We start from the raw sequence: 13,319 nt of genomic DNA, 5'->3' as shown, positions 1-13,319 counted from the left end.
CTACAGTTGTTACTTTGGTTTTATTTAATGGAAAATTAGCTAGGTCCACAACCCATCAGTTAACAGAAAAATCCTTGTGAATGTGGGAACAGCTGAAATGGTATGAAGTGAGCAGGCACTATGACTTTGTAAATGTGAGTTAATAGTTGTAAATGACTTTAGAAAGTCTGCATTTTTTTAAAAAAGGGCTAGGTAGTATAAAGGGGCACAACAGAGCGAACATAAATCACACTGAGTAGAGGAGAAATTTTATTTTGTTACTTCCTTTTTATATTCTCAGGACCATATATCATTCTGTGCCACATAGGGTGGGTAGATGACCTATATCACAGGCATTTGTCAGTCCCATTCTGTAGGCGAGTTACCAGATGTCTGGAATTTTACTGACAGTCTAAAGACACCCAAAAGTGTTATTACTATGCAGTTTAACATAGTCATTCACTTAATTAGAGTAGCAATTTTGTAATTGCAATTTCCAATTTTGGAAAGAAGTTAAGGAATCTCTTTCAAAGTCTCATTGCTATTAATCAGGGAGGAATTCCAAATAAAGCATGTGGAGTTTCCACACACTCAAGAGTGCCATAAATCTGTGTCCTATTTCCACCAACTCAGACTGGCATTAAAAGGACCACGTTGGTGGCAAACACAGCTATATATCAGCAAAATACCGCAGGTGTAAATCCAAATTAAAATAGAAAATGGAGAAATTTAGCAGGTCTGGCGGCATACTGTGGAGAGTCTGCTATGTTTCAAGTCTGATGTCACTTTTGTTGAGAACTCTTGAGTCCTGAAGAAGAGTCATGTCAGACTCGAAAACAGTTATTGCAAATGTTTGGCCTTAATATCGAGCTCTTAGATGAATGTGACATGAATGAAAACAGTAGGCTTAAGGGCACATGTAGAGAGAAAGAAATAGTTGACGATAAGGGAAAGCAATACAACCCATATCAATTAGAACCTCCAGAATGGAATTGGAACAAAGTGCACAATCCACATGGTCCCCACGGAGCCATCGTGCTGATATTCGTGGTGTTCTGAAATGCTCCACTTGATTTCTGTTCAGAACTGAAGTAAAATTAGTACTCAGATGGAAAACCATCTGGGTATTAATAGCTATGCAGGCTTGTATATCTTCATTGCATGTATGTTTGTGGACTTACTGCATAAGCTGCCTATAATGCTTGTTGCGTCAGTGAGTCTAGCACTTTCCATTTTTGCTCAATGAAGGATCATTTTTCATTTTGAAATGGCTGCCTTTATTTTATTTGCAAGTTCATGGGATCTGACTATTGGCTAGGTCAGCATTTATTGCCCACCTGTAATTGCTCTGGAGAGAGTGGCAGTGAGTTGTTTTCACGAACAAGATGATGTGACCCATCACAAAAATGTTAACATCTTTCACATCATTTGCTTTCAACATCTTTAATTTGTTCTTAAAACCAATCTTTCAGATGTCACTTGATTTCATTTGCACTGAAATGCAATATTTGCAATATCAGTTATCATTGGACTGAAGAGCAATCACCTACTATAATTTGATATCCTAAATGGCTAATAACTTGCCATTAATCAGTGCCAGAGTGAAAGGGGGCAACACCCACACAACTGAATTCCCCTTGATCTCCACCCTCAGGATTGAGATTCCCCTCCCCCCACCAAAAGAGTTCTCCCTCACCTGATTTCTGGATTCGTCCTAATCTCTGTGCCACCAAATTTACTCTAATCCTCCTTTCATTCTCTTGACCCACAATCTTCCACCTATTGATTTCTCCATCCCAATTTCTCTCTCCAACAAATCCAACCCCTGATTTCTCTCACAAATCGGACCCTAAACGTTAATTCTGTTTTTTTCTTTACAGATGCTGCCAGACCTGCTGATCTTTTCCAGCAACTTTGTTTTTGTCCCTGATTTCTCCTGCCAATTGCTCTCGCCTTTGATTTTTCTTTCCCAAATTGCTCACACCAGGAATCCCCCTCCATTCGACTGCTCTCCCTCAGATTTCTCTCCTTCCTGACGTTTCTCCGTCAACTGCTCCCCCTCCCTGCCACCCCACTGCACATCGGAATTCTCTCCCTTTCAATTCCTTGGCAGTGCTCCTTGCTCCTGGGCCCGGAGCTGAAACCAGAAGTGACCTTACAGCCGTGACATTCGGGGATGAAGTTTACACAGAAGAAAGAATGGTTTTTACTTGGACCTGCAGAGAATCGCTGTAAAGAAGTGATCAATCACCTGGAATAAAGAGTTTTATCAGCGAAAGGAATCAGGGGTAAAGTGCTGATGGTGGAAATTTTTGGACATTATCACACTTTTACAGGGTAATATAGGGAGAGTGAGGGAAGAGTGAGAGGGAGAGAGAAGCATACAGAATCTCTATACCAACACCCATCCATTACTCTAAGGAAGCATTCCCTAATTTATCCACTGGAAAAGGCAACCATAGTGGTGGAGTTAACAGGTCTGGAAGAAATATGATACAGGAGACAGCAGGAGGAGGTCAAGATTGAGAGAAGCAGGAGCCAGATGAGCTGGAGGAGGAGATTAAGGCAATGGAGGAGCAGAAGGAAGAGGTGGTTATGGCAACAGAGGATGAAGTCACAGTGGTGCAGTGGGCCATCTCAGTGGGGGAGCAGGAGGAGGTGATCACAACAACAGAGAAGGAGGATACAGCAGCAGAGGAAGTAGAGGTGGAGGAACAGGAAAATGGAGCAAAGACCAGGGTATTGAAGCATTGGAAGACCAAAAGCTCGAGGAGCAGAAGGAAGCTGAGGTGGCAGAGGAGCAGCAGGAGCAGGAGAAGATGGAGTCAGCAGAAGAACAAGGTGAATTTAGGGAGGGAGTTAGCCAAATAAATGCACGTTATGTTTTCATGTTTCATGAGACAGCACCATAATAAAGATAGAGTTCCACGATTGAGTTGGAGCTCAACCGTGCCATCAACAGCTGTTGTGCAAAGTAAGACAACTACCCAGGGTCTTTCACAATTAAAGTTCATTAATGGGACTCATGAAGCTGGTCAAGAACTGATGGTAGTCTCTTTTTGAATGTATTTTTATCATCTTTGTTACATTTATAGTTTTATTACTTTTAAAATTGATTTTATACCATGTGGCGGAAGCTGCTTATTGCACTAAATAAATTCAGAGTCATAGAGTCTTACAGCACAGAAACTGATCTTTTGGTCCAACCAGTCCACGCTAATCATGTTCCCAAATTAAACTAGTCCCACCTACCTGAATATGGCCCATATCCCTCCAAACCTTTATGGGGAGGCGATGGCCTAGTGGTATTATTGCTGGTCTGTTAATTCCGAGACCCAGATAATGTTCTGGGGACCCAGGTTTGAATCCCACCACGGCAGATGGTGGAATTTGAATTCAATAAATATGTGGAACTAAGGGTCTAATGATGACCATGAATCCATTGCTAATTGTTTGGGGAAAAACCCAGCTGGTTCACTAATATCCTTTAGGGAAGGAAACTGCCATCTTTACCTGGTCTGGCCTACATGTGACTCCAAACCCACAGCAATGTGGTTGATTCTTAACCGCCCCCTGGGCAATTAGGGATGGGCAATAAATTCTGCCTATCCAGTAATGCCCTCAAGCCATGAATGAATAAAAGGATTCATGAATTTATCCAAATGTCTTTTAAATGTTGTAATTGTACCTGCATCTACCACCTCTTCTAGCAGTTCTCTCCAAACACAAACTGCTCCCTGTAAAAAAGTTGCCCCTCTTCTCCTTTTTAAATCTTTCTCCTGTCACCTTAAAATATACCCCCTACTTTTGAACTCCCGTGCCTTAGGGAAAAGACCCTTGTCATTCACCAAATGAAAAGGTGAATAAATTAAGATCTTATTAGTCGTTAATTTTCTTGCCATGTTTTTCTTAGTTGCCTTTTTCTCAATGTGTGAAATTGCTGATTCCATGTCAGTTGATGTCTGTCAATGCTTTTGAAGAGGCCTTTGGGAACTTCACTTTGAAGAGTTTCATTTTGATAGCTTTGAGAGCTTTCGATTCCCAAGTTGAAATCTTCTGAATATCATTGAACATTATGGTGCTTTGGCAACAATGAGAGCTTATTCAATGCCTAAGATCACAAACCAGTACTTCAACATCATTGAGTTCTATCACACATGCCAAATGAGGGAGATGGCAGTGCAATTGTAATGATACCAAGCTAATAACCTTAAATGAATGCTCGGTGGATGTGGGCTCAAGTCCCACTATAGATGCTGGTGAAATTTAACTTCACTTAGTAAATCCTGAATATGAAGCTAGTCTCAGTAATAGTGTCATGAAGAAGCAATAATTGATTGTGTTCAACTGGTTCACTAATACCCTTTATGGAAGGAAATTTACTATCCCCACCTTGCCGAGCTTACATATGATAACAGCTCTCTGAAATGGTCAGGCAAGCTACTCAATACAAGGGCAATAAGGTAGGAACACAAACGCTGGCCTTGCAAGTGAAACCCACATTTCACGAAAGAAAATATTTATTCCACGGCACGGTGGCTCAGTGTTCGGCACTGCTGCCTCACAGCACCAGGGACCTGTGTTTGATTTCAGCCTTGGGTGACTGCCTGTGTGGAGTTTGCACGTTCTCCCTGTGTCTGCGTGGGTTTCCTCCAAGTGCTCCGGTTTCCTCCCACAGTCTAAAGATGTGCAGGTTAGGTGGATTAAGCCATGCTAAATTGCCTGTTGTGTCTAGGGATGAGCAGACTAGGTGGGTTGGCAGGGTTATGGGATGGGGTAGGGGTTTAGGTTTGGGTAGGATGTTCTTCAGAGCTTCAATGTGGATTTAAGGCGCCAAATAGCCTGCTTCTACACTGTAGGGATCCTATAATTCTATGATGATTTGATAGCTGTACCATTTTTAACAGCATTGACAACAAAATCAATGTCAAATCTTTTCTGGTGGGTGTTGCTTGGGCTGGAAATGTACAAGTGCTGGTTTTCTTATGTGCTTGTTTTCCTTTCTCTTCTAGCTGGTAGATTTAGAAGATGTGGGCAGAAGAGCTTTAATGAACAGCTGGAGTGCATCTTGTTGATGGGACACACTGTGCAATGGCTGTGGAAGTCGTGAATGTTTAATGTCCTGGATGGTGTTAAGCTTCTTGAGTTTTTTTGAAGCTGCACCTATCCAGTCAAGTGAAGAGTTTTCCATCACACTTCTGACTTGTGCATTGTAGATGGTAGACAAGCTTTGGGGAGTCAGGAGGTGAGTTACGCACTGCAGAATTCCTGGCCTCTGGTCTGCTCTTGTAACCACAATATTTATATGACTAGTTCCTGTTGAGTGGTAACACACCAGGATATTGATAATGTAGACACTGAATGTCAAAGGGAGATGGTTGTAATCATTTTTTTTGTTGGAAATTGTCGTTACTTGGCACTTGTCTAACATAAATGTCACTTCCTGATTGTCAGACAAAGCTAGATCTTCCTGCATATGAACACAGTCTGCTTCTGTATATGAAGAATGATGAATAGAGCTGAACGTTGTGAAATCATCAGCAAACATTTCTATTTCTCACCTTATGTTAGAGTGAGCCAGCTGAAGATGGTTGGGTCTAGGATATAACCCTGAGGAGTTCCTATAGCAATATACTGGGACTGAAGTAGACCTTCGTGCTAGGTATGACTCTAACCAGTGGAGAGTTTTCCCCTGATTTCCATCAATGTCAATTTTGCTGCACAGCTTGATGCTACACAGAGTTAAATGCCACTTTGATATCAAGGCTAGTCACTCTTCCCTTGCCTGAGTTCAGCTCTTTAATCTATACTTGACTAAGACTGTGATAAGATCAGGTGCTGGATTTCTCCAGCAGAAGCGAAACTGAGTATGCCTGAGCCATTTATTACTTCGTCATTCCCATTTGATACCTCTGTCAATGAGCCCTTCCATAACCCTGCCTTTTATGGATAGGATTTAACTTGAGAAATTTAACCACATTTCTGGGTAGATGCCAGTGTTGCAACTGTACCAAAACAGCTTCGCTAAGGTCCTTCAGCTTCTGGGTTCACTTCAGTCTCATGATCCTTGTACTGTATTCATAAGTTATAAGTATGTGCAGTGTACAAAGATGTCATTAAAATCATGAGCTGGACCACTTGGTGTCTGACTTCTTTTCCAAAACCCTCCCAACACTAACAGAGTTTAGCAATAAGATGGAATTAAGATACAAAAGTACATGGTCTGTGATGAACTGCCCACCCCGTGATGTGGGTAGTAATCTAATTCACTGGGATGTTGGCTGGGCTGGAGAGATTCAGCTGTGAAGAGAGACGAGATAAGCTGGAGATTTTCTTAAAGCAGGGAAGGCTGAGAGAGGATCTGAATGAAATGTACAAAATTATGACAGGCATTCAAAGAATAGATAGGGAGAAACCTTTCCTCTCAGTAGAGGCAGTTTAGAGCAGATTTAAGGAAGTTCGTTTGAAACAGAGGGTTGTGGTTATCTGGAACTCACTGCCTGAATGTGTGGTAGAAGAAGGAACAGTGAAGATGTTTAAGATCTATTTAGATGAATGCTTGAAACACCGTAGCACACCAGGTACGAGAAAATAGAATAGATGGATGTTTGATAACTGGCATGGACATGATGGACTGAAGGGCTGACTTACATGTTGTAAAGGTCTATGACTTGATGACTTTCAGATGGGAAGGTAAAGACTAACTGGTACAATAGGGATTGATTCCTTTGATTTGGATTTCATTATTTGTATTTATTTTGCAGTAAATGCAGCCCCAGGTGATAGAAACAGTTTGCTTTTCACCAGTTTTATGTCCGTGTCTTCACGCTGCTTTGAATGCAGCAAAAACGGAGGTTTAACCCTTTGTTAATGAGCTGTGAGATTGAGAAGCATGCAATCCACCAGGCAGACAGTGACCCTCACATGCGACCTCACTGCTGACCCTTCACCTTTAACCCGAAGATGGCGGCGCCCGTTGTGAAGAGGGCGATGAGGTTTCCAGTTTCTAAACTCGGGATTAAATCCTTCAGCGTCGAATCCAGCCTGGCACCAAAGGTATTTGCGCCGCCCGAAACCTTTCGCTGTGAAGCCTGCCCGGGGCCGCTGCCCCTGTACCCAGGCAGTGAGCCGGAGCAGCGCGGCCTGCACTCGCTGATAGCCGGGGTAGAGCTGGCGTGCTGCCTTGGATTCGGGGGCTGTGATGTAAAAGTTGCGAGTACCGCGATCCTTTTGCCAATGCAGCATTATCTTGCCCCTGAAGCAAAGTCGGAATAGTTTCTGTTCTGCCTTTAGTCCCCAGATGTAACTACAACGCTGGTATAAGTATGTACGATGGAATATTTCTCCACATTTGGTCTGTAATTTATGATTCAATAACCCTTTGGGTGCAGGGAGGAAGGTGAATCGTTCCGTTTCTGGTCTCCTGTATCACTGTGGTGTGATTTAGCATTGTGAGTACTTCATTTTGATATGTAATTCGATAATGTTTATTGATATTGTTAGCTCTACTAGATGCCTGCATTGTGAACTGGTGACCTGTTGGGTGTGTAAAGTAAAAACAGTGGTTGAATTGCTTCCATTATCACGTTAGGTAATTATGATGCTTCTATAAGTTGCAACCCCAACAGTATGTCCTTCACATGTATTTAAAAAAAAATGAATAAGCTATCATTAACTTTAGTTGTACCTGTTTTTAATCAACCTCTTCAAACATTATGTGAAGACACATCTCCAGGGCAAGTGAGACTTGAACCTTCCAGCACAGAGGAAGGGAACTTTGTGGTTGTACTATTTTTGTGTTAGCAATTAATGTTGAAGAGCTGTTTTCTCTTTGAGAGTGATTATTACAACCAGCTGAATTAATATTACTTGTTAATCTCAGGAGCTTCATTCTGGCAGAAACTGCTAGAGAAACTCAGCAGGTCTGGCAGCATCTGTGGAGAGAGAGAGATCCATTCTGAAGAAGGGTCAGTGGACCTGAAATGTTGACTCTTCTTTTTCTCCACAGAAGCTGGCAGACCTGCTGAGTTTCTCCAGCAATTTCTGTTTTTGTCTCAGATTTCCAGCATCTACAGTTCTTTGTTTTTTTTTGTTTAGAGCTGCTTTTTTATTTCAGAAATATTCTTAAAACGTCTCTTTGTATATTTACATTGTCACAAATGCAGTTCAATTCTATACAGTAGCGTATTAAGGGAAACAAACAAACATTTGAGTTTGAATCTATCCCAACAAACCAAAGGTATCTCTTAGACATATTAGGCAATATTTACATGTATTGAGACACTAGGAGGATGTGATAACTGAATAGACCCCCAGTTAATTTCAGCAGGAAGACCTCAGACAGTGGTCTTTCCCCACTGCATCTTGGTGGTAACTGCCCCAAGCTTTAATGCATTTGGTCCTGGACTTTATGAATGTTGCAGCCTTGCACATTACTCGAGGTTAACTCCTTGTTCTGGAAGACTAACAAGTTTCAGGCAAACAAAAGAATCTTTCATCGAATTGACGGTTTTCGATGTTTGTCTTGGTCCCGGGGAGCAGACCGTAGAGCACAGAGTCCTGCGTCATGGAACTGTTAGGGACAAACCTTGACAAAAACCACTGCATCTTTCTCCGGACTTCTTTTGCAAAAGCCCATTCCAGCAGGAAATGTGAGATAGTCTCAACCTCACCCACAGCCGCATTGAGGGCAGTGTGCAACGGTGCAGACTGACTGGGCGTACATGAAGGATCTCATAAGTAGGGCCCTTCTCACCAACTTCATTCAAGGTACCTAAGATTGTGCCTTGTGTGGCAACACTATACACTTTTTATGGTACTCCTATACTCTGTACTTGAGTATACATGACAATAAAATCTAAATCTATAAACAGATTCTGTTGATTCAACTTTATAATAGTGTCCAAGCCAGGCAAGCTCCCAGCCTATTACATTTCATTGCTCTACACTAGTCACAGTAAAACAGAAATCATTGCTCTTTATTTATTGTTTTCTAGTTTCTCTGTGATAAATCAAAAAGTACCCATAGAAACAACTATGTGAAATTTAACAAATTCCATGTATACATACCCCACTCCCTAGTACAGAAGGTTAAGAAGGAAATGAAATGAGACAATAATAATGAAATGAAAGAAAATGAAGTGGATAATTGCAAGAGATGTGGATGTTGAGTCATGGAGTTACCTTTAGAAGAAGTGATGGAACACTTATTTCAAAGGATATTGTGAGATTTTTAAAGATGGAAATAGAAACTATGAGGTGGTAAAGTATAGGAAGGCAGTTACAGAATTTTTTTTAAATAGTTACATTCATGTAGTGCTTCTATAAGTACCATGTACTCTTTATAGCCAACAAAGTACTTTGATGTGTAGTTAGTGTTGTAACATAAGAAATGTGCCAGCCAAGTTGCACACAATGCACTCCGACAAAGACCAATGTGATAATAACCAAATTATCTGCTTTTGTGATATTGATTCAGGGATGCATATTGCTCAGGACCCTGGGGATAACTCCGTTTGTTCTTCTTTGAAATAGTGCTTTGGGATCCTTTTACATCCATCTGAGAGGGCATGTGTGATCTCAGTTTTATCGTTTCATCTGAAAGATGACACCTCTTAAGTACTGTAGTGGAGTTCAGAGTTTTATGCTCAAATGCTGGAGTGGGACTTGAACTGAGAACGTTATGACTGAGATGAGTATGTTACCAGTTGAGCCATGACTGACATGTAAAGTAGAAATTACCAATAAGAAGTGGATGGTTAATGTTGGTTAATTGCTGCAGTGTGTATTATAGGGTAGTATTTCAAAGACTGTATAGACATGCCAGAATGGAGTTGGAGCAGTTGTATTTTGGTTTCATTGGATTCAGGCCCTGGTCTATTATGATATAAATATCACAGAACTATACAAGACATTCAGTTACAGATTTAGTTGTGTCCAGCCTAGTCAATGTATAATATTGCCCTTTCTTCCCAGAATCTTCTTGTTACTGACACCTTAAACTCATTTTTGCTCACCTGTTTCCCTGCTTCCAAAGGAGTGAGACTAGCCAAAAACTTCAAATTTCAACAGTTGATTACCTTAGGGTCATTATGAAAGCATACATTTTTAACAAGTAAAACATTGCAAGGCACGTCACAAGACTATCCTCAAACAAAATTAGCACCAACCTACATGAAGTGGTTTTAGAGAAGATGACTAAAAGATCGATCAAAATTGTAGGTTTTGAGGAGTATCAAGATATGATCAGCAAAGCTCTGGATGACCTGAATTTTACAGAGTGAGCACTGAAAATTTTTTAAGTGCCCATATGGGTCACATTTTACCAAATGAAGATGTCTGTGTTTATCAGAATATGGCTTTTCTTTTAAGGCAAAATGATTTGAAAATCATGAGTTTTGGAATGGATAAAAATAATATAATTTGAATGATTTAAATGTTTGTTGCAAACCAAATGCCTTTCACTCATCACTAGGATCACTGTCTTCTAGTCAGACTATGGGATTCATTATTCCTTACATTATTCTGGAGTAATTTCTGCAATTGCAGTACTGTTACACACATAAAATTTTAGCAGTCTGCTCAATCTCTGCAGAGTGTTATGGTTATTGTTAAAAGTACACGTTATCTTGGCTCAGTGAAAGCATATGCAGCTGACTCTGACAACCTTACATTCAGTCCCCTCTGCAAAGCATTCGGCAGAACCATACTAAGAGTATGTTGCATTGTTGGAGGTGAAAACTTTCAGATTACATACAATACCAGAGCCATATAATCTTGTTCAGATGAATATGAAACCTCCTGTGACACTGTCCAAAGTAAGCAACATTTATACCTGAATCAACATCTCCAGACAAGATGAACTCAATTTATTCAATTGTTCTGGATCTTTAATGTGTTTTGTGTCCTGTGTTTGTCTTCATAACAATTATTGCACTTCAAAAGTAATTAATTAGTGTGTAGCTTTTGGAAATGGTTTGAAGGTTTAATGTTTTATAACATACAGCTAGGTGAGGCTACATAGTTACATATTTATGTAATGTTGAAAATGTACCAATTTTTAAGTGAAAAGTTCGCAAAGGAATGCAATTTTTGGTCATTACTCCCATTGAAGGCATAGACTCTACTATATTTTTGAGGCTGGATTGCTGAAACATGACAGTTATTTCCTTACTCTTTCTCAGTGCAGAAGACCAACATATGCTGGGAATGAAGGATAAGGAAAAGGATGAGATATCAGTGGATATTGGAAATTCTTATAAGGACGACTGTGCCAATCAGCAGGACAACCAGTGCTATAGACAAAGGATAATATAATTTAGAAGGATCATATTTGGCACAAGTTCACACAATTCATAAAATATGAAGAGTGCTAATTGCTCATATTTATTTTTCCGTTAAAGGAACCAAATAAAAATTAGTGAACATAAATCATGCTCCTAACTGTTAGAAAGTGAAACCAACTGAATTCTTTGATGGGCCCCAATATATTGCACTGGGTACCAATAAAAATGAAGTTACAAACGTGTAAATTTTGGGGAGGATTGATTGCATAATTTTGCTGTAAACCTATGTCATTATCCATAAAATGTGAAAGAGTGCTAAATGGCTCATCTATTTTGCATTAAAGCAATCAAATTAAAAATATCCATTGTCTCCATAGGTCTCCATTTCTGGTCAGAATATTTTCCTTTTAATGGTTGAGTTATTTGTTGCATCCTCCTTCTCTTCTCTCCCCAACTCCCCCTACCACTCCACCCCAAATGAGGTTTTGTAATTGATAATGTCATTAAATACTAAAGAGAAAATAATCAAAGAATGAAAAGAGGAAGAGAATAAGGAAAAAACCTAGGACTAAAACCTGCAAAAGAGAATGGATGAGCTTGGGGCTTTTGTGGGCTGAAGTGCTGGGGGCTGCATGGGTATTTGGAAAGAAGCAGAGTAGACGAAAGCAAAGAAAACCTAGCTGACCTTCTGAAGAGAGATATCTGTCCTGCCATAAGTGTGAAGCAGTAGCAGCTCTGATCTCAATCTCTTGTTTGATTCGGCTGTCCTCAATCACTGCTATTCACGTTCCAAGGTGCAGTCACCTTTACCTTTGTTCCTCCTAATGTGCATATTAAATAAGCAACCGGATCAGAGATGTGGTTGTAACCAATCGTGGTTAAATGACTGAATGCAACAGCCAAACGTTCCCACAATGATTGAGGTAAAAGCATATTCTGGAGTATTGCTTCATCTCAGGCTGAAAAGCTGTTTATGGCTCAAAACACTTGAGTTCCCTTCTTGGAAGTCCAAGTAGAACTTGACACAACTGCCTGGTTCTAAACATTTTAAATTTTATGTAAAGCCGGGTTTAACTTGATTTGTTTTAATGTAGCTCAAAGACAGTGAGCATAGCCTTTAATTTGAAAACTTTAGGGAATGGTTATCAACATTTTAAATTTAAATTGCTGGCTTGTCCCTTTATTTTTAATTCAAATAGTGTAGTTGGTTGCCTTATACAGAGTTAAACTCCATTGTTTGATTCCATATTATGTAGATAGATATGGTCCAAGTTTTAATGCGAAAGCAACTACGTCTACTGCAGATCATAGAAATCTGAAATAAAAAGACCAAATGCTGAAAATACGCAGGTTGGGCAGCATCTCTGGACAGAAACAATTAACATTTCAGATTAACCAACCTGATTTGTATATTGGCCCCAGCTTTTGTCTTTGCAAGACTGGTTGAAAAAGTTGCAACAACCGATTGAATGAATGATAGAGGTATGTTGCATAAACCTTCTCTCTTTTATATTCAGAGAGATAAAAAGAGCTTTTTGTTCCTTTCCTGTGATTGGAATAAGTTACTTTGCATAATAAAGAAAATCAAATATTTATTGCTTTCAAAAATTAACCAGCCATATTAATGGGATATATTGTTCATGCTAATAATTGAATTGAACATGGATATCATATTATTTTTAAACATTTGCATTTTAAGTATTGTACACAATGAATGTTCTGACATGATGTTGGTGTTTCATATAATGTGTTCTTTGAATATTAAATTTTACACGAGTAGTTAGAGCAGACCAGCTCTTACTTTGTAGATACTGTATTTCCAGTGGGTTTTTTTTCTCTTTCTCTCTGTGTCTTTTGATACTTTCAATTCTGTAATGTCTTTACTTTCTTTTACTGTCATTTTGCTTTTTTATTGTACGCTGTCATCCAGCTTTCTTTGTCGTCAACATAATTCCAAAGTGACTGCCCTGTCAGTCCATCCTACCCCTTTCTTTCCTAGTACTATTTACATGAATGTTTTAATGATAACTGGAGTTTTCAGATAAAAGAAGTTGC

General features: G+C 39.7%; 1 protein-coding gene across 1 annotated transcript in view; it reads left to right on the top strand.

Annotated features, from left to right (window-relative positions):
* Window positions 1-6,820: 6,820 nt before the first annotated feature.
* Window positions 6,821-13,319, top strand: part of wars2 (tryptophanyl tRNA synthetase 2, mitochondrial) — a 92,355-nt gene continuing 85,856 nt past the window's right edge. Inside the window, exon 1 of the mRNA XM_048602823.1 lies at window positions 6,821-7,035. Within this exon, the coding sequence (XP_048458780.1) occupies window positions 6,943-7,035 (93 nt within the window). The 5' untranslated portion in view covers window positions 6,821-6,942. The remainder of the gene's footprint in view (window positions 7,036-13,319) is intronic.

This window comes from Rhincodon typus, chromosome 11 (assembly GCF_021869965.1).
Source record: "Rhincodon typus isolate 14 chromosome 11, sRhiTyp1.1, whole genome shotgun sequence".
NCBI classification, from domain to species: Eukaryota; Metazoa; Chordata; class Chondrichthyes; order Orectolobiformes; family Rhincodontidae; genus Rhincodon; species Rhincodon typus.
Note: the sequence above shows the minus strand (reverse complement) of the source record. Positions and strands in the feature narration are given on the sequence as shown.